This window comes from Protopterus annectens, chromosome 11.part0 (genome assembly GCF_019279795.1).
Source record: "Protopterus annectens isolate FY-2018-M chromosome 11.part0, PAN1.0, whole genome shotgun sequence".
Classification (NCBI taxonomy): Eukaryota; Metazoa; Chordata; order Ceratodontiformes; family Protopteridae; genus Protopterus; species Protopterus annectens.
Window position 1 is genome coordinate 60,211,735 of NC_056745.1, and position 25,065 is coordinate 60,236,799.

The 25,065-nt window shown below is 41.0% G+C and overlaps 1 protein-coding gene across 2 annotated transcripts in view; it reads left to right on the plus strand.

Annotated features, from left to right (window-relative positions):
• CNTN1 (contactin 1) overlaps nt 1-25,065 on the plus strand; it is a 1,190,489-nt gene that overhangs the window by 950,932 nt on the left and 214,492 nt on the right. For both annotated transcript variants that reach the window (XM_044087442.1, XM_044087443.1), the window contains one exon: nt 24,179-24,299. In XM_044087442.1, coding sequence (XP_043943377.1) covers nt 24,179-24,299 — 121 coding nt within the window. The remainder of the gene's footprint in view (nt 1-24,178; nt 24,300-25,065) is intronic.

The window sequence follows — 25,065 nt, forward strand, 5'->3', positions numbered from 1 at the left end:
AAAACAAAAGAGAAAAAAAATTTAAAAAGCCAAAAAATCCAAGAGAAGAGCAGTTATCAAACATTGCTCTTGTCCTTTAAACTTACTTTTTGCAGGTGGGTGAACCTCCCTATACCCTCCCACACCCCCAAATGTATACATCAGAGAAAAAAGTAATATTACAGGAAATAGGCATCTCAGACTTGGTATATGTTAGTCTTTTTTTTTTTTTGGCTATTCAGTCTCCATGTTTCTGGACTTGCTGTAGCAGGTTCTAACATTTTAAATGGTTACCCTGTAAATCTCTTGGCAAGATAGATTTGTGTCATAATTTCAAATTGTGCACAACAGTTCTGTGGTATATAGAGGGTAATAATCCTGGCTATGGTCCAGGATATCCAGATTTGATTAGAAGTTACAGGGATCAACTGAGAAGGGTTGACAATGAGCAGTCAGTGTGAGCACACCCATTCTGCTGGCAGAGGCCAGATCTGCATCCAGAACTAGGTGACCTAGGTAGTTACCTAGGGCTTGCTGGCTTGGGGCCCAAACTGGCCAGGGGGTTGCCATAAAACTTTTCTTGCTTCTTTAACAATGCACTTTGTATTCTTGTTACATTTCTTCTTTTAGGATGCGCTCTGTGTGCATCCTTAGCAGTGTCTGTGTGTGTGCGTCCTACTAAAGACAGATGCAAATTGGAGTGATGTGTGGGTTTTTTTATTATGAGCACTCCATTCAAAAGAGTGCATTTTATGGAGAAACAAACAGTTCATTTGGAAGAGTGCATTTTATGGATAATAGCAAGCAAACGCCAAGAAACCAGCAATCCATTTGAAAGTGCATTTTGTGGAGAATAGCAAGCAAATGCAGACAAAAGAACAATTAGAGAGGTGTGTGTGTGTGTGTGTGTAATGCCACAATTAGGGATGGCAGGTTGGTTAACATACTCATGCTTAAACTCTGTACCTTGATTATAGGACACTAGAGAATGAATCCTCTACACTAGCAACCAAACTGTCATCAAGGATTGTTGAGTCTCTTTTCAATGACTGTTGAGTTTCTGTACATTTTCAAGGAATGCTGAGTTTCAAGGGAAGAGAGATTTACTGTTACTCATACTAAGTCTGTTCTCAATGTGTAACTGCTTTGGTTTTCAAATGGTCATCATCAGTGTTTGTGCTATAAAATGTGAAAGCAGTGTTAGTAGTACATGAGGTAGCATACTTGCTTTAGGTGTGGAAGGCTGTGGGATCTACTCTTATAACATGCAGATGGAGTGCTGGTATTGCAGTGCCCTTTAAGGGGGGATGGGGAGATGCACTCCTGAGTGGGCCCTCCTTTGGATGAGATGCCTGGTAACTATGAACCTGTTGCCAGTTTGACAGCCATTCCCTACTGTAATATTACAAGCTGATGCATTTTTTAAAGTAATATGGGCAATTTATTCTTCAAGGTTGGCACTGAATTTGTACATAAACAACTGAAATGTAAAGTTGTTTGCCAGCGGCTACCTCTTCATTAGTTATAGAGCTCTTTAATGTGGAATTATTCTGATGACTTTTGCTTCAGCAGAGATTGTATATATTGACTGATATTGGTGGATTGTAATGACAGAAATGTGAGTGGCCTTTTTTTGTTGACATGCTCTGTGATGGGGCAAATAATGAAAGGCTGCGCAGTCCGTATTACTGAACTTTTTGTTTGACATTTCTTTCACTGGTGGTCTGCGAGTTGGATGTGCATGCTTTTGGTTTGAAATCCTGCTGTGTTTTGGATGTTACCTGGGGATGGGTCCGTGTTATGAAATGAGTTGCTTGGCTCTGAGCATGAGTAGTACATCCACTCTCAACGATGTTGTTGACATCCTTGTCCATCTGTTGTTTGGTTCTTATAGGTGTTGGGAAGTACAGCAGAGGTAGCTTCACAAGTATAGCCTGAGTTGCCTCAGAAAATGTATATTACTGAATGCCAAAAAAAAGAAGTAAAAAATGAAGGGGAGGGAGGGTCCCGAGGGACAGTAGCGTTTGTTTCTGTATTCGGGGTTGCTTTCTATCATTTGGCAAGCCCACAGAGGCTTTGCTGGGTTGCTGTATTTAAAAAAAAAAATTGGTGGAAAGTTCTGTTTGAGTTCACGGATTGCCTTGAATGGTTAACACAGGGCATGCAGCTCCCACGTATGCATACAAGGTGCATATGCAAAAAAAAAAATAATAAAAGCAAAACAGAGGAGTGCAACATACGGTTTACAGAGACTACTTTGCGGTTTGATATATACATACATATTTGTGAAAGCCCTTGGATGTTAATACGGTGCAAGGAAACTGTCCCTGTGTTGTAATCCATGTGATGGAGTATGTTTAATACTGGTTGACACAATGATTTGGGGAGGTCCCAGCCGTTGACTCAAGCTTTAGTTCTGTCCCTCTTAATCCCTCAGACTTTTAGGAAAAATGTTCCAGTCCTTGAACAAGGGTGCCTGTATGTTTACCTTATTTCCTTTGCTGTCCTTTGATAATTAGCTAGATTTAGCAGAGTGCCTTGCATTCTCCCCTGCTACTTTAAATTCCAATTGATGGTTTCCCTCCCTTCCCCCACCCCCCAAGTGATTGGTTCATAGGTTCATAAGTTCATACTAGGCTATCTGCCCTAGGGTATTTACAAGCCTAGCCAGAGTGTGTTTGGCTTTTGCCACCCATTTTAAATGAATTTTGCTATGCCCTTTTTCGAGGTTAGTATACTGTGCCTCTGTCTAACAGTGACACAGAAGTGATACCCGGAGTAAATCTACGATCTCCCATCCATTCATCAAGATTCCTCTTGAAGAGAGTCAATGAGGAACTCTGCCTAACCTGGACTAGGATTTTATTCCAGAGTGAAGGGAGCCTCTGGGTTATGAATCTGTCCCTCCAGCATGTCCTATTTATTTCAGTGCTGAGGTTCAAGTCTCTCGAGCATGTAGCTCGATGGGATTTGGATTTTCTGAGGTGCAGCATGTCCATTAATTCCGGGTTGGACATGGCTTTATACGTCAGGCACAGATCGCCTCTGAACAGGTGGTATGCCACTGAGTAGAGCTGGAGTTTCTTTAACCGGGCAGCATATGGCATCTGTTTGAGCCCTTTGATCCTCTTGGTGAGGTACTTTTGGGGTCTTTCCAGTTGCTGCAGGTGTCTGGTAAGGTACATCCCAAAAGGGGCATTGTACTCAATTATGGGCATGATGAGGGATGAGTAAAAAAGCACGATGACCTCTTCCGATCTAGATGTGAATCCCTTCATGATTAGGTGGGCTATATAAAATGTTTTTCTAACCACTTTGGCCACGTGGTTGTCGAATGAGAGATTGCTATCAGCTTGGGTCCCCAGGTCCCTAATTACTTCTTCCATACTTAATGGATTACCATCTATGTGGTAATTTTTGGGCACTTTGTTTTTGCCAAAGGGGATGACTATACACTTTTTGGCATTTAGCTTGAGGCCATGGCTCTGGCACCAGTTGTCTGTTTCTATGAGGCCCTTTTGTAGGATGCTTGTGTCGGCTGAAGAGTCGATTATGGTGCCCAGTTTGCAGTCATCTGCGAACTTGGTCAGCCACAGTCCTTCCATGCTGGCCTGTACCTCTGAGAAATATATACCAAACAAGAGAGGTCCCAGGACTGAGCCTTGTGGGACGCCACTTGTAACTGGTTTGGAGTCTGACATGGCTCCAGCAATTCTAACTATGTGGGTTCTGTCCTTGAGCCAGTTTGCAACCCATCTAGTGACATAGAGGTTTATATTTAAGCTGGTGAGCTTATCTATAATACCTGAGTGGGGCATTGTATCGAAGGCTTTTGCAAGGTCCAGGTAGGCTGTGTGGACCACCTTCCCCTCGTCAATGGCTTTGGTGACTGTTTCAAAGAAATTGACTGGGTTTAAGAGGCAGGATCTGCCCTTAACAAAGCCGAACTGAGTAGGATCCAGTGTCTGTAGGTCCCCAATATCTTTATTTATGAGGTCCATGATGATCCTTTCCATAGCTTTGCAGACCAAGCTAGTCAGGCTTATGGGGCGATAGTTTCCAGGATTCGTTGAGGCACCACCTTTGTGGAGAGGGACCACTGTTGCTGTACGCCAGTCTTTGGATACATATCCTGTAGTAAGGCTGAGATTGAACAGTAGCTTTATGTTTGGGTTTAGTTCTTCTTGAAGTTCATGTAGGGCCAGCCGGGACACCGTCTGGTCCCATTTATGTTGTGTTTTTGCTTTGGAGGCGGCTCTTACCTGAGCATCTGAGATGTCAGGGGCAGCACTCTGCTGGGATAGATATTTGCCCTTTTGGTGGGGAAGGGGGGAGAAGTTTGCGCTGAACCTGTCAGCTAGGATGTTGGCAATGTCTGTGGGTTCGGTGTATTTTTTATCATTTTGGACTAATTCTGTGCATATCTGGGAATTCCCACCTAGGTTCCTAACATAACTAAAGAAAGCCTTGTGATTATCCTTAGTGTCCTGTGCAATTTTTCTCTCAAAGCTGGCCTTAGACGATTTTATGAGTGCCCGTAGTTTTTTGCTAATACTGATCAGAGATGCCTTCCCTTTTTGGGATTTTGCTCTATAATGTAGTAGCTTCCTCCTTCTATTGTATAGTTTGTTTATGGCTGGGTTCCACCAGACAGGACGCCTGCCTTTGGAGGATTGGGTCTTGGTTTTGTTTGGGATTGCATGATCCATGCATTCCTGAAGGTGTTCATAGAATGTGTTTATAAAGGATTCTGCGGTCTCGGCCGTATTTTCCACAGGCCCGGGGGCTTTGAAGGATTCCACCTCGGTTTTGAGAAGTGTGAAATTTGCTTTAGAGAAGTTTTTCACTGTGGTTTTCTGGGCAAGGGCTGGGGTCGGGATGTGAATATCTAGTGAGATTAGTTTATGGTCTGATCTTACCAGTGAGGGATACACTTCTGGTCTGGAGCATAGAGTCCCCATGTTGGTGATGATCAGGCCCAGTATGTTTTCCCCTCTTGTGGGAGTGGTAACAAGTTGTTCCATAGCATTTGAGTTTATAAATTCTAGGAACCTTTGGGCTAGGGTGTTGGAGCTAGAGTAATGCTCCCAGTCTATGTTTGGGTAGTTGAAGTTGCCCAATATAATGGTGTTTGGAGAGACCTTCATATTTTCCAGTGTTCTCAGGAAGGCCGATTTGGGTTCCTGGGTTTGGGAGGGTGGTCTGTAGCAGGCTATAAACTGGAAGGCAGTTTTACCCACTGTTAGTTGCACATGGATAGTCTCTGATGCTTCGTGCTGTGCCACCAACCTGGAGGTGTGGGTATCTTTGACTCAGGTACAACACCCCAAAGGTTTTAAAAACCCTGGATGCCATATTTGCTCTAATTGCAGCTGAAAGCCCTCTAGGTGTAGCATCTCTAGTAAGTGTCCCTAGACTAGCTGATAAAAAAAACTATCTGGAAGGTGTAGCCCTGCTCCATTTGCTTTGCTCACTTAGCTCCCCTCCCACCCCATATCATTACCTTTATACCTATCCATATAGCCACACCCCTTCACTTCCTCCCAAATCCTCCACCCCTCTATTTCTTGTTCTCATACTACCTCCCTTCTTTGCTCCTCCGCACACTTACATACTATCCACTATCTAAGACTTCTACACCTTACTCCCACCACTTCCTCTCATCCTTTGTTCTACATCCCATAAAGTGACATGTCTCTTACAACTCAAACTATACTCTTACCTTCTCTATTTCTTAAACTCTATCACCTCACCTCTTATCACTCACAACTACCTACTCCCTATTTCCATCTCTCAAACACCACTCTTAACTCAAGTACTACACCACAACCCTATCTACTAGTTTGTCCCTCCATCCTTCCCTCCACCACTCCCATTCCTAAAATAAAAATACCACCCCCCTTTAAAACAAAAAGCAAAGTCGACTTAATCAAATTAAAACCTGATTACAAACCTCTACTTCTATCTGGTGACATTCATCCTGACCCAGACCCTACAGACACTTCCCTGAACAATAACACCCCTGTATCTAAACCTGCCAACCCCTCCAACCCACAAAAACAAGTACAATTCTGCTCTATCAATGTCAGGAGCCTTGTAAATAAAGTTTAAGAACTCCATGCTTGGATAGCTAACTATACTCCTGACAGTTATCCTAACTGAAACATGATTAAAACCACACCATCTGGACTATGAAATCATCCCTCCTGGCTATAATATCGTTAGATTAGATCTACCTAAAAGAAAAGGAGGAGGAGGCTCCATACTCTACTCCAATTGTCTCTCCCAAGTCAGTCCCACACTAGACTTACCCTCCTTCTCACCAGCTGAACTCCTACTGACCAACTTCCAAACTTAACAGTTTCAACACTATAACTGTCGCAGCAATCTATATTCCCCATGGTGATAATATTAACATACTTGAGAACATCCTATCTCACCTCTCACATACCATCCACAATGAAATAATTATACTGGGAGATGTAAATATTGATTGGCTTACAATACAAGCTCCCAACTACTTCCTGTATAAACCTACATGGGTTTGAGCAGCTAACAACAGCCCAACCTATATTAATAAATCTCACCTACCTATCTCTCTTCTTGACGGGATATTGGTCTCCCACCCTCAAAGCTATCAAAACTCCCAAACCCTTCCAAACGCCCTCAGCGACCATTGCCCTATAACAGTTACCAGACATACTCCCCACCTTACCAAACCTAACAAATGTATTATCACCCAATCACTTTCTCATTTCTGACCTAACTCCTTTATTCACCAACTCTCCAAAATTAACTGGTCTTACCTCACCACTCTTCCTTTAGATGAAGCTGTCCACTCCTTCAACACTACATTCCTAAACATTCTCAACTCCCTTGCTCCTCTTCGCACAATTAGAATCAAATCTAATACTGCTCCTTGGCTCACTAAATCTACCAGAACCCTCATGAAAGACCGGGATAGGATTTGGAAAATGTGGACTAAAACTAGGACCCCTTCTCCTCTTCAGAAATATAAAGAACTCAGAACTAAAATTAAAAAAACTCATTCATTATGAGAAAATAAACTTCTATGCCAATCCTCTCTCTACTCTTAAATCAGACCCAAAGAAATTCTGGAGCTCTATTAAACAGACTCTTCATCCAGGAAACCCTTTTTTTCCTAACCCATGTCCCATTGCAACACCTGAAGACATAACCAACAAATTTAACAATCATTTTATAAGCTCAATAACCTCCATAATAAATCCCCCCCAGAAACAACACTAGCACCCCACAAACTCTATACCTCTTCCAAACCCTCCTAACTCCTTCTCTCTAAAAGCAGTATCAACTATGTAAAGTCATTACTCTCCAAACTTAAACCTTGCTCCCCATTTGTTGACAAGCTACTCTCTTACTTCCTGCAGATTGCCTCTGAACCTCTTGCCTATCCTGTATCCATCTTAATCAACCGATCCATTTCTGAATCCTATGTCCCCACTGTATGGAAGAATTTCTTTACTCTACCCATTCACAAAGGGGGCAACTCCTCAGACATATCCAACTTCAGACCGATTGCCATACTCTCTCCACTCTCAAAAATCCTAGAGAAATGCATTCACAAGCAGGTAATGCATTACTTTCACCAGGAAAACCTTCTCACACCCACACAGCATGGTTTCTGTCCCAAGCATAGTACAACAACTGCACTCATATCATTCATCAACATAGTCTCCCTAGCTCATGATAACAATAAACTTGTCGCATGCCTATTCCTTGACCTTTCTAAAGCCTTTGACACTGTCTCTCACCCACTTCTTCTAGATAAACTCAGTAACTTACATTTCTCTCCCCCTACTATCTCCTGGTTCTCCAGATATATCTCTACCTGCCAGCAATCAGTTAAATGGCTCTCTGCACTATCCTCCCCTCTCACTGTACAAATGGGAGTTCCCCCAAGGGTCCATACTTGGACCACTACGCTTTAATATTTTCACCAACTTGCTCTATTCCTCTTGTCCCAAGTCATCTCTTGTGCAATATGCTGATGACTCAGCTGTTATAACCATTGCTGACAACCCAACTGACCTCCACTCAACTACTCAGGCATCCTTCCACACCACTGAGACTTGGCTTAGTGATAACAAACTAATACTTCATCCAAAAAAAAAAAAGCTCCTACTCTTCCTCCCTAAAAACATCACCACACTCAAAAGTACATTTATCGTCTTATCCTGCATCAACACTATCATTTCAGCTGAATCTAGTACTAAATTGCTAGGTGTTACAATAGATGATCATCTTAAGTTTGATCTCCGTATTACTAACTCAGTAAAAATAACTTATCAGAAACTTGGATACCTTTTCCGTAGCAAGAAATACTTAACTAACACTGCCAGAATAACTCTCTCCCAGGCTTTATTACTCTCAACAGTCCTGTACAGCTGCCACATATTCACAAACCTAAATTCTACACTTATTTCCAAGCTTGAAACTACCTATAATAAGATCGCCAGATTTGCAGCTAATCAAACCTACAAGTCACACCACAGCTTAGCATTACAGCAACTACACTGGCTAGAATTCCCTCAGCTGCTCCAACTATACCAACTACAAATCTATCCTCTATCTACCCTCCTTCTGCCCCAGCCTCTCCACTATCATATCCAGATATTCCCCTGCTAGGATGCTACACAGCTCAAATCAAGAATTATTAGACATCTACAAACCCAAAACCAAAATAGGCTGCCTTCTCTATAAGTATAACCCAGGTACATCCTGGAACCAACTCCCATTGGAAATAAAATCCCTTCAGCATATCAAAAGTTTCAAATTAGCCACAAAGAAATAAAAAACAAAGTGGTCTTGCCACTGTAGCCAACCACCTTGAAACCACCATCCTCTCACCTATTTCCCCATCTCACTCTTAATGTATCCCTAACACTTTCCCCTGCCTCTTCTACCTCTTCCCTTCCTCTGTCTCCAACCACTCTTAACTCTTACAGTCTCAAAACAACCTACCTGTCTAGTCTGTCTCCTATACTCTACCTCCCCTACATCTCCTACTAGCCATTCTTACTTTCCTTTCTTGTTTCCAGACTCCTATACAACTAGATCCGACCCACTTTAAATAAGCATCTGCCTAACTATTAACTCATTTTGCTCTAAGCAGCTTAAATAACATTGTAACTAGTCACATTTTCTTCTGCTAATTCTTTAAAACCTTGTTTGTAACAACTCACATACTTATCTGCCAATTGTTAATACTCTGTATAATTGAATTGCCTGAGGAGCTTTTTTCTCTCCAGGTCTCTGCTTGTAAGATCCTATAGCTGATTGTTACTACTATTTTACTAACATTTAATAAATTGTTTTCTAATCCTGAGGAGCTTTTCTCCCCAGGTCTCTGCTGAAAATAAGCCAGACTAACCCGGTTAACAAATGTAAAATAAATAAAAATAAATAAATAAAAGAGTTATAGACTCCTTTACATTAGAAAATGTATATTGATGCATTATTTTATTCTGACAATGTCTCAAGTGACTAGTGCCAATATGATGGAGTGTCCCAACAACTTGTTTCTGAATTTGGTCGCAGGCTGGGTTAAAAAAAACTAAAAAAATGGCTAATGTCCTCAGATTTTAGGACAAAAATATTTCATATTTTTTCTTTAATAGTTGCATAAAACAGTTATTTAATATCTGAAACACAAAAAGATTATATGAACTAGCATAAACAACGCAAATGCTACAAGAATAAGCTTTAATTTGGCAGAAAACTGAAGCTCTTTCATTTGTACAGGCCATGGGTATGTTTTGTCCTGCAAAATCTCACGTTTTGCAAAAATGCAATGTTGCAACCCTATTCACAGGTTAAAAAAATGGGGGATGGGGTCTGCTTTTTTGTTGGAAAGCTGGATCTGTTGGGTAAGGTGGCTGGCCCTTGGCTGTCTCTGATTTTTGGGATCGGATCCCCTTGGGGAAAGCTAGACATTTCTTTTAAGTGGAGAGTTTTGTTTTGCTGACTGTGGTGAATTGTATTGCATGAAGGAAGGTTGAATACAGTTGCACTTTCTGTACTCCTGAGAATGTATTTGAATGAATGTATGTGACATGTTTACTCTCTTTCAGTTAGTGCCTTCAGTCTGGTGGGGGGGGGGGGGTTAAACTCATTGTTCCTGATTAAATTTGGATTGGTCCATGACTTGTTGAGGGTGGAGGGGCATTAGGGGGATAAAAAGTGGGACAGAGTAGTCTTTATTGTGTTTTTGTCACAGATGGCAGTTATATCAATTAAAGGAGTGGTGGGCACGAATTGTTGTGCAGTCAGTGGAGCTCTTTAAAGAGGCTGAACGTTTATCGAATGCAGAGCCCTTAATCCCAAATGGGCATACAGGAGGCAAGACCAGAGGGTGAAGTAAACATAAGGAAGTGCATCATCAGTCAGACGTGGTGGGAGAAAAACAAGCAAGACAGAGAGCTGTGCCAGTCCCAGAGGGCATCCAACCTACAGATTACCGAATACCAGCAGGTAACGATAACAATGTTGAATCCCTGTTAAAGGACACTGTGGGATTACAGCAGGTAGGCGAGTTGTTGCGTTATATGGATGATCAGGACCATAGTGGTTTGAGAAAATGTTATGGCATTTGAGGAGCAAGTACAAGACAACAAGGCTTGATAATGAGGAGCTAGCTCAAGGCTAGAGGAATGGCTTGCAATGCAGTCCTTTTTGGTAGGCTATTCATGGTTTTCATAACCCCCATATCACCATGGCTGTGAAAGAAAGGATTTGGAGAAGCGATTATGTTTACCTCTTTGAGTTGGTTGATGCTGACAGAGTGCAGAGGAGAGGAGATGCCAACATGCTGGTAAATGATTTCTTGACAGCTTTGGCAGATTTAGGTAGGAAAAGACAGGCTAAGTTCAAAGCATGCACATGGGATAGTTGGACTTTGGGATTTGTGTATTATTTGGCAGTTATGTCGGAAAATGACTTTTTGCAGGCTTTACTGCTGCTGACATACGTTTTGCCAATTAGGGAGGCACAATGGTTAAGGCCAGGCAATGCATGGCTGTGGTATAACCAACATTTTAGGAAAAGGAAGGCAGAAGATGAGACACTGTGGTGGGAGGTCAACCACACTGGTATCTGGCTAACTACAATACTGTACACTGCTGGCAGTCAGCCACAATTTGGGAAGGACACAGGAGGCAGGACTGGGATATGTTGCTTCTTTAATTAGTTCAGTTTTGCACATATCTGTTCCACTTATGGGGATGGGGAGTGGAGGATGCATGCCACACAAATATGTTGGCATAAGGAAGAAGGAGGAGCAGACCACTCTGTGCGTCTGACACAAGAGATAGGTAGTCAAGCAGGTTTAGCATATCGGAACTTTAGGGGCAGGGGGAATTTTCAAGACCAAAGGGGATTAACTCCCTTTTGCATTTTTGCATGGAGAGGAGGGTCATTATAACCCTATTAGAGTGTCAGTGTTGAGCCTTTACTTGAATGATTGTCTGAGCCAGGACATGGAGTAGGAGGTCATACAGGGGGTTTAGTGTGGCTCTCTATCAAATCCATGTTTAAAAGAAACAATAAAGCATGTAAAAATTTACAATCTACTCAAGGAAAGCAGGAAAGGCAGATATATTGCAAGTTTTAATTGATCAGGAAGTTGCAGAGCGGAGGATATTAGGTCTGTTCAAGGGAACCTCCATTTGAGTCATTGAGAGTGTCGCCTTTAGGCTTGGTATCCAAAAAGAGACAAGGGGATTTCAGACTGAGCCATCATTCATCTTTTCAAGAGAGGGGCTGGTTAATGATTATATTATGAAGTTGGGCATGAAGGTTAAGTATGCTTCGCACAATGATGTGGTTGGTTTTATTAGAGAGTTTTCAGGTGAAGGTTCAGTATGCATCATATGATGATGTGGTTAGTTTTATTAGAGAGTTTACAGACCCACGGTAAGTGAAACTGGACATTGAAGCTGCCTTTTGTTTACTGCCAATGAAGTCAATTCATTAGCCAATATTAGGCATGTTGATGAATGGAATATTTTATTTTGACAAGGGTATGCCAATGGGTTGTGCTGATGGGTTGTGTTGTCATGTGTGCTATTAGAAAAGTTTACTTACTTGTTCCAATGGATATTAGAGCATTGGGTGGAGAATCAGAAGGCAGGTCACTATTTGGACTACGTTTTGTTGATTGATGAGGGCAAGGAATGTACTGAGGTAGCGTTGCATAAGTTCATAGCCATGTGTAAGGGGCTAAGAGGTCCATTAGCACTGGACAAGCGGGAAGGCCCTACAAAAGCTTTGAAATTCCAGGGCTTGACGTTAGATGCAGAATGAGATATTTTTTGTTTATCACAGGATAAACTGTTGAAGTTGAGGCAAATGATCGGTTTTCAAGTGAGGGACAAGGTAAGGATCAGAGAGGTGATAGAATTACTAGACTTACTAAACCTTGCATGTAGAGGGTTAGGTGAAATGTTGCTTTTAGGAATTTAGATGGTGATTTAGGATAGTGTAACATATATATATATATATATATATATATATATATATATATATATATATACATATATATTGCTTTTAGAAATGTTTTTAGAAATGTTCTTAATGATTGGTTTTTGTTTAAAATATTTATCATATATGTTATGTTAATAGGTTGCTATTTAAGACTGATATAGTAATAGTCAATTATTTAATATATGTTTTTATTTATTTATTTTATTTTACATTTGTTAACCTTGGGTGTCTGACTGAGCCGAAAAGGCCCTTTTTCAGCAGAGGCCCAGGGAGAAAAGCTCCACACAGAAAAATTACAGATACATTTAGTTATTTAGACATGCTCAGTGTACACACACAATACAAAAGACATGTTTTTACAGTGGTACGCAGCACATCAACAGTTACAGTGGGGAGAACAAACAACAAAATATTAATTAAAAAATAAAGGTCATTAATAGATTTGTGGTGCACAACTGAAATTTGGAACATAGGTAGAATACATACATAGTACACAGGTACAGTACATACATTATAGATTAGCCAGTGTTTGTGAGTAAGATTGAAAACTGTTATCAAGTACTCTAGGTTTAGTATGTGTACCTTATCCGCTTTCACTAGCCTGGGGAGCAATCATGGCACTGCCAACTTTGCTTGAGATGTTTCATAGTTTCATAGTTTCATAGTTTAGTACTAGGCTATCTACCCTGGGGCATTTGTAAGCCTAGCCATAGTGATGTGGCTTTTGCCACCCCATGAAATGGTACAAAAATGCACAGTATAGATTTAGAATACTGTGCCTCTGTCTAGTAGTGACACAGTGAAGGTCCCCTTATATAATAGAATTAGTTTACTGTGCCCCTGTCTAGTAGTGACACAGATGTGACCCCTGGGGTAAACTTACGATCTCCCATCCACTCATCAAGATTTCTCTTGAAGAGAGTCAGTGAGGGGCTCTGCCTAACATGAACTGGGATCTTGTTCCAGAGCATGGGAAGCCTCTGGGTTATGAATCTATCCCTCCAACATGTCCTATTCATACTTGTGCCGAGGTTTAAGTCTTTAGCTTTCGTGGTCCTGATGGATTTGGATTTTTTGAGGTGGAGCATGTCCATCAGTTCCTGATTGGACATGGCCTTGTCGTCAGGCAGAGATCACCTCTGAGCAGGCGGTATGCTACTGAATAGAGCTGGAGTTTCTTTAGTCTGGCAGAATAAGACATATGTTGGAGACCCTTGATCCTCTTGGTGAGGTACTTTTGTGGTCTCTCCAGTTGTTGCAAATGCCGGGTGAGGTACATACCAAATGGGGCACTGTACTCAATCATGGGTCTGATGAGGGAGGAGTATAGGGGTACAATGACATCCTTGGATCTGGATGTGAATCCCTTCATGATAAGGTGTGCAAGGTAGAATGTTTTTCTAACCACTTTGGCAACGTGGGTGTCAAATGAGAGGTCACTGTCTACTTGGGTCCCTAGGTCTCTGATTACTTTTTCCATACTCAGTGGGTTGCTGTCTATGTGATAATTTGTGGGTACTTTGTTTTTCCCAAAGGGGATGACTATACATTTTTTGGCATTTAGTTTAAGGCCATGACTCCGGCACCAGTTGTCCGTTTCTGTAAGGCCTTTTTGTAGGATGTATGTGTCCGCTGGTGTATCGACTATGGCGCCTAGTTTGCAGTCATCTGTGAACTTTGTCAGCCACAACCCTCCCATGTTTGCTTTAACATCTGAGAAATAAATGCCGAACAAGAGGGGTCCTAGGACAGATCCCTGTGGGACACCACTTGTGACTGGCTTTGAGTCTGACATTGCTCCAGCGATTTTAACTTTATGGGTTCTGTCCTTTAGTCAGTTTGCAACCCATCTAGTGACATAAGGGTTTACGTTTAAGCTGTTGAGCTTATCTATGATGCCTGAGTGGGGTATTGTGTCGAAGGCCTTAGCCAAGTCCAGGTAGGCTGTATGGACTGCTTTGCCCTCATCAATGGCTCTAGTGACTGCTTCAAAAAAGTCAACCAGGTTCAAAAGGCAGGATCTGCCCTTTACAAAGCCGAACTGGGTGGGGTCAAGTGTCTGTAGGTTCCCAATGTCTCTGTTTATGAGTTCCATAAATGATTCTTTCCATAGCTTTGCAGACCAGGCTGGTTAAGCTTATGGGGCGGTAGTTCCCAGGGTCTGTAGAGGTACCCCCTTCGTGGAGTGGGACCACTGTTGCTGTACGCAGTGTTCAATGAGGTTTTTAAAGGAGGCTTTGGACAATGTGTTTTGAATGCTAGTGGGGACAGAGTTCCATTTTTTAGCCACTGAACTACTATATAGTGCATCTCCAAAGCTATTGTAGCTATTGGTGACTTCTAGTAGTAGTTTGCTTGATGATCTAAGAGGCCTTTTGGCTGAGTGAGGTTGCACTAGGTTTTTGAGGGCAGGACACTTATTGGGGAGGTAATAGAGTGAATGACAGAGGCAGAGCTGATTATATCCTAGGAGGTTGGGTAGTTCAAGCCAGTGGAGCTGTCTCAAAGCAGTGCAGTGATGTGTTCTATATGAGCAATTTGCAGCAAAGCAGGCAATTCTGTTATAGCAGGCTTCCATTTTGCTAAGTTCAGTTTTGTTGAGATTAGTCAGAATGTGAGATGCATAGAGTAGGGTGGATAGAAGTTGGGAGCGAGCAATGGCTGATCTTGTGTTGTTGGTAAGAAATGGTTTGATACAGTAGAGTGATCCCAGTTTGGCATGTCATTTTTAATAGTGAAGTTGAGATGACTATCAAATTTTAGGTGGGAGTCTATGGTTATTCCCAATAGCTTAGCCTGTGCCACTGGAGTGATTGGATTTTTACTATTTTTAATTTTCTATTTATTGATGATATGGTTATTTATGTATGCTATTCAGCTGTGACTATTCATTGAAGTTTAATTGTTTTAATTGTCAATTAACATGATGGGTTATTGGATACTGAGTATATAAACCCCAGAATTGATTAGTGTGTTACATCTAATGAAGTCCGTGAAACAAAAATGTGGTGCTTTAATTAAGCATTTATGCTTTTTTATATTAAAGTTTATTCTGGATTATCTGGAGTCGAGCTTAATTCCTTTAATGGTGTGTCATTTTGGCAGAGTAATTGGGTTTCACAAGAGGAGTTGAGCTTATTTACTGATGCGGCTGGGGCACATGGCATGGGAGTCATTTCTGATGGAGAATGGTTTGCTGCTTGGTGGTCAGAAGGTTGGGCAGAATAATGGAAACGGGATGTGGCATTTTTAGAGATTATGCCAATATGGATGCCTGCAGTGGTACGGAAAAGTAAAGTGGAAAATAGAAGGGTGATGTTTATTCAGACAACAAGGCTGTGGTGCAGGTGTTGACTAACCTGACAGAGCCCTGTTAGTGTTATTGGTATTACGGAAGCTGGTTTTGCAGACTTTATTAATCAGTTTTATATTTTCAGCTAGCTATGTACCCAGCAGGGTTATAGCTTTTCTCAGTTTCGGTTTTCCAGGTTTTGGGCACTGGTGTCAACAGCAAGTCAGAGGCTGGTAGAAGTGTAGGACACTGGAGATCCAGTGCAGGATGGCTAATACAAAAATCATGAACAAATCCCATCTGGAATGCATACAACTCTGTGTTGGCTGTTTTTGCAAAGTTTGTCAGTCAATTTAGTGCTCGGCATAGGAAGTGGTCTGTGGAGTTAGTCATGCTTTGCATAGTGTGCAGGTGGTCCTTGGGGGAAGTAGTGTGAACAAAGTGCATGTGGCAGCTTTAAGTGTGGCAGCAAAGCATGTGGCATGAAGGGTGGCTTGAAAGATTGGTTGGTGGTGAGAATGATGGAAGGATGGGAGAGGCTGAGAAAGAAGAATGAAGTAGGAAGTTTTCCATTGAGAGGACAAGTACTGAGGGTCTTATTAAATGGTTTACAGGTGGAGTTAGGTGGTTTAAATGAACTTTCAATTATACAGCGTCGGTGGTGATCATGTATGGGGGGGCACTGAGGGTGAGAGAAGTGTTAGGCTCGATAAGCTGGAAGGGTGTTTGCCTGTTCGAGTCTGTGATGCTGATTTGGCTCAGAAGGTCAAAGATGGATCAGGTAGTGCATGGCAGTTCATTGGTGTTGATGGTGGGAAAGGTCACTATGTCCAGTAGGTTGGATGAAAAGATTAAGGAGCATTTGTGGAGTTGAAGATGAGGCATTGTTTTTTAGATCGAGGCAGCACTGATATTCATCAATATATAGAGTTAGAATCACAAAGAATAAAAGGCAGCAGATTTTGCGCATATTTGTTTAGAACTGGTAGAGCATCTGATCTGGCAGAGGAAGGAACGCTGACTGAAGTCATTAAGAGAGCAGGGCATTGGGCATCTATGGCTCATTTATGTTATATAAAATGAGGTGAATTGTTTATATTCATTTGCTTGTTTTCGGATGTTGCTGTATCTGTTTTGTTTTCTAGATAGCACTGTAGTTATACTGGGGCACTCATTTATATTTTGGGTGGAGAAGCGATCATTCATCAGACCTCAAATAAATATGTTGGTGCTTATGGCAGTAAATTGGAAGGTGGCGTGGTGTGGATTCAGAGATTTTTTGTGGCGTCCATTGTTAAGTTTGAAAAGATAAAAGCAGTGTTTTGAGTTACAAAATTTTGATCATACATTTAGGGGGGCATGATTTAGGATGGAAGCCCAAAAGACAATTGTTGGCCTGGATAGTTAAGGAATTAGTACAGCTAAGACAACAACATCCGCACATGACTATAGTGTGGTTGGAGGTCATGCATAGTCTAGTATAGAAGCACGCAGATAGTTTTATAGATTTCGAGAGGGCTAGGCATTTTGTCAACAACAGAGTATTGAGGGCTTTGAGAGGTTTAGGTGTGAGAGAAGTCCAGCATTTGGACTTCGATGATAGGGATCTTGCTTGTTACAGAGAGGATGGAATACATTTGAATGATATCGGGCAAGATTTGTTTAATTTACACATGACATTGACTGTCTAGGACATTGTCAGGCATTTATGAAGGAAGAAGGAACAGCCTGTATTCAGGCTGGTGGCAGAGGGGTTCAAGGTGACCCTGTATTCTGTTGTCCCTTCTCATTTGGTTGTGAAGTTAGCAGTGGTACATTGTCTCACAGTTTTTGGGTTTGGAGTGAGTGGATGGTATAACTCTGCTAATGTTATTGCTCTTCTATGTATGTGTTAAGAGATGTGAGAAAATGTTTAATGATCAATGTGTTTATGAAATGTATCAGAAGTTCAAATATATTTTGACTTAATATTCATTGTGCTGTGTTAATAAATTGGTCATGATGGTATATGCGGGGTGGTCTTTTGTCTTGACTTGGACAAATCGAGGTATTGAGGAAATGCAAGCTTGCCAATCAGTGCTCAGCATAGCTCAGCTCAGTGTATGTTTCATAGTTATAGTTTCATAGTTTGGTACTAGGCTGTCTGCCCTGGGGCACTTACAAGCCTAGCCATAGTGATGTGGCTTTCGCCACCCCATGTAATGGTACAAAAGTGCACAGAATAGATTTAGAATACTGTGCCTCTGTCTAGTAGTGACACAGTGAAGACCCCCTTACATAATAGAATTAGTTTATTGTGCCTCTGTCTAGTAGTGACACAGAGATGACCCCTGGGGTAAATCTACGATCTCCCATCCACTCGTCAAGATTTCTCTTGAAGAGAGTCAGTGAGGGGCTCTGCCCAACATAAACTGGGATTTTGTTCCAGAGTATGGGAAGCCTCTGAGTTATGAATCTGTCCCTCCAGCATGTTCTATTCATATTTGTGCTGAGGTTCAAATCTTTAGCTCTCGTGGTTCTGATGGATTTGGATTTTTTGAGGTGGAGCATGTCCATCAATTCCTGATTGGACATGGACTTGTACGTCAGGCACAGATCACCTCTGAGTAGGCGGTATGCTACTGAATAGAGTTGGAGTTTCTTTAGTCTGGAAGCATGTGACATATGTTGGAAACCCTTGATCCTTTTGGTGAGGTACTTTTGGGGTCTCTCTAGCTGTTGCAAGTGCCGGGTGAGGTACATACCAAATGGGGCATTGTACTCAATCATGGGCCTGATAAGGAAGGAGTACAGGGGCACAATGACCTCCTTTGATCCGGATGTGAATCCCTTCATGATAAGGTGGGCAAGGTAGAAAGTCTTTCTAACCACTTTGGCAACGTGGGTGTCAAATGAGAGGTCACTATCGACTTGGGTCCCCAGGTCTCTGATTACTTTTTCTGTACTCAGTGGGTTACCGCCTATGTGATAATTTGTGGGCACTTTGTTTTTCCCAAAGGGGATGACTATACATTTTTTGGCCTTTAGTTTAAGGCCATGACTCCGGCACCAGTTGTCCGTTTCAGTGAGGCCTTTCTGTAGGATGTATGTGTCAGCTGGTGTATCGACTATGGCGCCTAGTTTGCAGTCATCTGCAAACTTTGTCAGCCACAACCCATCCATGTTTGCTTTCACATCTGAGAAATAAATGCCGAACAAGAGGGGTCCCAGGACAGAGCCCTGTGGGACACCACTTGTGACTGGCTTTGAGTCTGACATGGCTCCAGCGATTTTGGCTTTATGGGTTATATCCTTTAGCCAGTTTGCCACCCATCTTGTGACATATTTACATTTAAGCTATTGAGCTTGTCTATGATGCCAGAGTGGGTATTGTGTTGAAAGCTTTAGCCAAGCCCAGGTAGGCTGTATGGACTGCTTTGCCCTCATCAATGGCTCTAGTGACTGTTTCGAAAAAGTCAACCAGGTTTAAAAGGCAGGATCTGCCCTTTACAAAGCCGAACTGGGTGGGGTCAAGTGTCTGTAGGTTCCCAATGTCTCTGTTTATGAGTTCCATAATGATTCTTTCCATAGCTTTGCAGACCAGGCTGGTTAAGCTTATGGGGCGGTAGTTACCAGGGTCAGTAGAGGTGCCTCCTTTGTGGAGTGGGACTACTGTTGCTGTACGCCAGTTTTTAGGTACATATCCTGTAGTAAGGCTAAGGTTAAATAGCATTTTTATGTGCGGGTTTAGCTCCTCTTGGAGTTCTCGTAGCACACAACCCGGGATACTGTCAGGTCCCATTGATGCTGTGTTTTTAACTTTGCTGAGGACAGTTCTTACCTGGACATCTGAGATGACAGGGCGGTTACAGTCAGCTGGGATGAATATTTCTTCTTTTGGGGATGAGGGAGGGGAGAAATTTGCACTGAACCTGTCTGCCAGAATGTTGCCAATAACTGTGGGTTCTGTGTATTTTTTGTCATTGTGAACTAACTCTGAACATATCTGAGGGTTTCCGCCCAGGTTTCTAACATAGCTGAAGAAGGCCTTGTGGTTATCTTTAGTGTCCATAGCGATTTTTCTCTCAAAGTTGGCCTTGGATGTTTTTATGAGAGAATGTAGCTTTCTACTAGTGCTGATCAGAGATGCCTTCTCTTTATGGGATTTTGCTCTGACGTGCGTAAAAGTATAGCAGGTGTTTGAAAGTGCAACCTGTATGTACCTGAGTAGATCAAGTATTGCAATATCTCTGCAGGTGAACAAGGTGAGGTGATAGACATGACAGATCAAAGGTCAACTGACTCCTCACAGGATGACACACTGTGATCCCTGACTCATGCCTCCCATGTCCAGTGTCCTTCAATGTTAAAAATGGGGGTAATGGATGGCCGGTGGCAGATATGAGCTCAATGGTTACAGGAAGACAGGGAGACAAAATAAGCATTAAAACTCTTCCTGATGTTCATACTAGGCTAATTGCCCTTGCAAGCCATTTTAAGCCTAGCCAATTATCCCCTTGTGAGACTCAAATCCTGCACTTTGTGTTTGTAAGGCAAACACCTTAACCATTAGGCCATCCATGTGTTAACTGCTCTCATTATTACAAATGTTCTTGTTTTTATTTCTTCCCTTTTACTCGAAATTCAGAATATGTGCACTTTAAAAGTGAATAAACAAGCAATTAAATTATAGTTTACTGTAGTATCAGAATGTTATGCCAGCTTTACTGCATGAAATAATATAATGGTATACTTAAACCTTTTCACAGAATATAACACAGCAATTGCTCTTTTTTTAAACAAATATAACATTATACTAAGTCACAAAGTCCATATGAAACAGAAATGCAAGTTAGTTATGTATTCTAATAACTACTGCAGAGGTATAGCAAATAATCAGACCCGGTAAGAAGTGATCCATTTTCAGTACCAATCAGGATTATATGCCACATACACTACAGAACTTTGAGCTGCTTGCCCCCCCCCCCCCCACAATGCTGCTTGATTCTGCCCTCTCTAATTCTTTATTGCCAGGGGCATTCTGCAAAATAAGGGACAGTGGAGACGTATGCCTTAAAATGAGCAAGTGGAATAATAAATGTCAGATTGCACTTTCAAAGTGGTCAGCTATATTTAAACATAAGCATATATAATGTAACAAGCTTTCTTTTTAATGTAGTTACATATTTAAATATAAAATATTTTTTTCTGCCAAAGGAACTGCTTTTGCCTTGAAAAAACAAGCACATCTGTTTAAAATCCATGTAGTTACAAAGTTTCTACCTAATACAGAGAAGTTTGACAGTAGCAGAACCTATTTGTTCTCCTAAATGCAACAAGGCTATTTATCTTAAAATTCATTTTGTATTACATTGCATTGTCTCTCTGCTCATTTGTTTTAAAGTGAAACACTAAAATCTCAACAAAAATCTGACGTGCAGCTGTTCTTGCTTTTGCTGTCTTGAAGTCTGATGAACATTTTGTTAGCTTTACTAAAATACAGAGAATAGAGTTACTGAATTTAGTAGGAAGGTGAACAACAATAAAATGGCAGCAGTTTCCACACAGGTTCATAGATTCATAAGTAATTACTAGGCTCGCTGCCCTTGTGGGCCATTTTCATCCTAGCCAGTTTCCAGTTTTGTGCTCAAAATAACCTGCTGCATTTTGTGTTTTTGATTATAGAGTGGCCTTATGCATTCATTACTTGCTACTAGCTTCCTCTCTTCTGCCTACTGATGTGCCACCATTAATTCTATTATGTACTGCATATGTCTTCTGTCATGTACTTAATCAAACTATAAGTAAGCCACTCATATTTAAACACCTCTTGTAAATACTGTTATCTTTTGGTTTTAATTTGTTTCCTTGTGGGGCTTTTCCCCAGGGCCTCGGCTGAAAATGGGCTATCACTCAGTCAGAAATATCTGGTTAACAAATGTCAAAATAAAATAAGTAATTATATATAACCCCTAATGAGAATAACTGGGAATCATACAATAGATAATTTGAGGAGACCCACACATGTACAAAACATTTAGGAGCAGCCTCTGTCCATTAGTAGTAAAGGGGGGAGTCCTGGGGTAAAATTTCTGCTTCCCATCTATTGATCTAATTTGCTCTTGAATATAGACAGGAATGAACTTTATTTTATGAGGATGGGGATTCTGTTCAACAGCAGTGATATCCTCTGTGAGATTTAACTCTCTCTCCAAACCATTCTGTTGATGTTGCAGAAGAGGTTTAGATCCATAGAACAAGGATTTCTGATGCCATTTGACTTGCTGATGTGCAGTAAATCCATCAGTAATGGGTTGGAGGATGCCTTGTGTGCCAGACACAGCACCTCATAGCAGCCTCTAGGATACCGAGTATAGTGACAGGACTTTGAGTTAGTCCATATAGGATATGTCGTTTAGGTCTTGTATCCTTTAGTAAGGTATGTTTGTGGGTGTTCCAGTTCTTGCATGTCTGTAGATAGATACATGCAAAAAGGGGCATTATATTCAATGACTGTCCTAATGAGGGCCGAGTAAACGTGGACAATGACATCCCTAAATCTAGGCACAATCCCTGAATTTATAAGTTGTGCAGAATAGAAGTACATTCTTACAACAATAGACACATATTGGTCAAAAGATAGGTCACTGTCCACATAATTTTCCAATTCCTGAAAAACTGGGATCCCTGAATTACTTATGTCATGTTTGTAGCATCAGTGTTAAGACTATAAATGCATATGACATGAATAAGTAAAGTATAATAGCTAAAAGTGGGTCAGGATAGGTAGCTGTACAGTCACTGATAACTATGTAAGATGCAATGCAGTCACTGACAATTTGTTGTATTTCAGTTTGAATGGAACTGAAATGGAAGTTACAGGAGTTAAGTAATATAAACAAAGTATGCTTGGACAGAGACTGGCATTTGTTTTTTTTACTTTAAATTTACATGGCAGTATATGTCAGCCCTGCCGTCATAGATGTGAACAGTGCAGCAGGAAAAAAGTTGTGTAAAGTTTAAAGTTTATAACCGGGGACGAAGATGTCTGTGAAATGATGCTCTGAAGCATTGAGCTGGACTAGTGAGCAAGGCTGCAGTTTTACTGTAACATCAAGTATATAGTAATGATGTGGCCGGGGGGGGGGGGTAGGAGGCAGGAACTTGGGGGGTAGGAGATAGGAGCTTAGAGGGTAGGAGACAGGAGCTTGTTTTCTATTTGTAGCTGAATGTTTGGTGGTTTTGTGATGTAACGCAGGTATTTAACTACTACACGCCCACAGACAGGGTTTATGTTTTCATTCATAAAATGTAAAATGGCATTAATTTCTCACTTGACAGGTAAACATGTTGTCTCTTTATGTGTGAAGATTCTGATTGCAGTGAGGTTGAGACACAAACTGCCCTAGTTAAATACAGTGCATGGTATGGATTTTATACATTGCTGGCAGGTAATCAGATTGTTGTCTGTTTTTTAATCCAGTTTATGATTTTTTTTTGTGCTAGCTGTTCTTTCTGCAGAGGGACACAACTAACTTTACTATTTTATCATGGTGACAGTAAAAAAAAAAGTCAGTTTTTCTTTTCTCAAGTTGGGAAGAACAGATATGATAAAATGATCCCACCATATACAAATGAATTGGGGCAACTCTTCTAACTCCCACATATTAAAAATAGCCCTCACTAAAGGGTGCCTTCCTAAAGTAATAGAAACCGAGTATTTCAGCCCTGCATCTTCCTATCCTTCATATTTAAACATGACAATACGAGGGTCATACCAACACTGAGGAAAGATACAAGTTTTCATTGGTCATCCCTTGTGATGCGTGTAAATGCAATTGTGCTTCCATGCAAAGAATATCTTAATGTTAAATTACTTATAATTTTAGATTTAAATTTGATTAAATTATATGTGAAATATTCTGACTGCACAGTCCACTATTAAAGTCAAAAACGATTGTTGATCACGTTTCAGCATTTGCAGATGTAACTGTCAGAGGTAAGGATCAAGGAAGATCTCTTCACTACCTGGCTATCTGTAAAATAGTCAATGTTTCAGACTTAGACTCATTCTCATATGTATTGTACTACTGAATGACATGCTACCTTTTTCAGCCTTGTACCACTAAAAATGTTCGAACAAGAAAACTACAATGTTAAGTTTAAGTATATATGTATTCCAAGTATGCATATAATCCTATAATTCTGTATCTATGTGACTGTATAAAACTGCTACTGTTTAACTCTTATGCAACTATCCACATGCGGAGCTTTTCTCCCCGGGCCTCTGCTGTAAATTGACCTGTGTCCAGTCGGACTACCCCGGTTAACAAATGTAAAATAAAATAAAGTGTAAAATAAATGAATGCACTGTCACAGTAACTGCATTTTCTTTCCTTTTTTCAGAATGGAGCTGGAGGTGAAATCGTTATAAAGAATGCACAGCTAAAACATGCGGGCCGATACACTTGCACTGCCCAGACGATTGTTGATCACGCTTCAGCATTTGCAGATGTAACTGTCAGAGGTAAGGATCAAGGAAGAGAAATGAAATGTTACTTTTATGCATCAACGGTATATTAATTTCAGCTGTAGCAATAGCACTTGTAGTTTTATTTCTCAGCTACTGTGACAGAAGTATTTATTTCTGTGTCAGTTATACCTATTGTCTGAATGAAGTGTACTAACTTTCTTCAGAAAATTTAAAATCTGTAATAGCATGTGGAATTTTAATCACTGAATTAGCAGAATGATTGCCTACCTTCACTTATATAATGCCTGCTATTTATAGATGCAGTATTGTTTAAAATGAAGGGAAATTATCATTTGGTTCTTAATGGCCTACACAGTAAGATTACATGTTTGATAAAAGAGTTTGCATTATTGTTGATTTCTGCTTACCTTTAGCATTATGTCTAGCTTATGGGGTAGTTTTTTAAAGTGGATGCTCCACACTTGAAACATGTTTAGGATATTGTCCCATTAAAGGTCACTGCTGGACCTATTTCAGACTAGACTGCTATGTTCCACAGCCATGTGTGACACTGGTTTAGACAGATTTTTTAGTCAGATAAAAAAAAGATTATGAAAACAATAAATGGTTTTGGTAGATTGCATTATTCAGAGTAACTGGACAGGTAGTATAACACAGACGATTAAAACTATGAGCTGCTAACAAGCTCCATCATGTAGTTTCAGGTCTCATTACCAGAGCTGGATCAAGTTTAAGTGGGGCCCTAGGCAGGGTAATAGATTGGGACCCTCAAGGACAGCCCCTCCTGCAGCAACCCGCT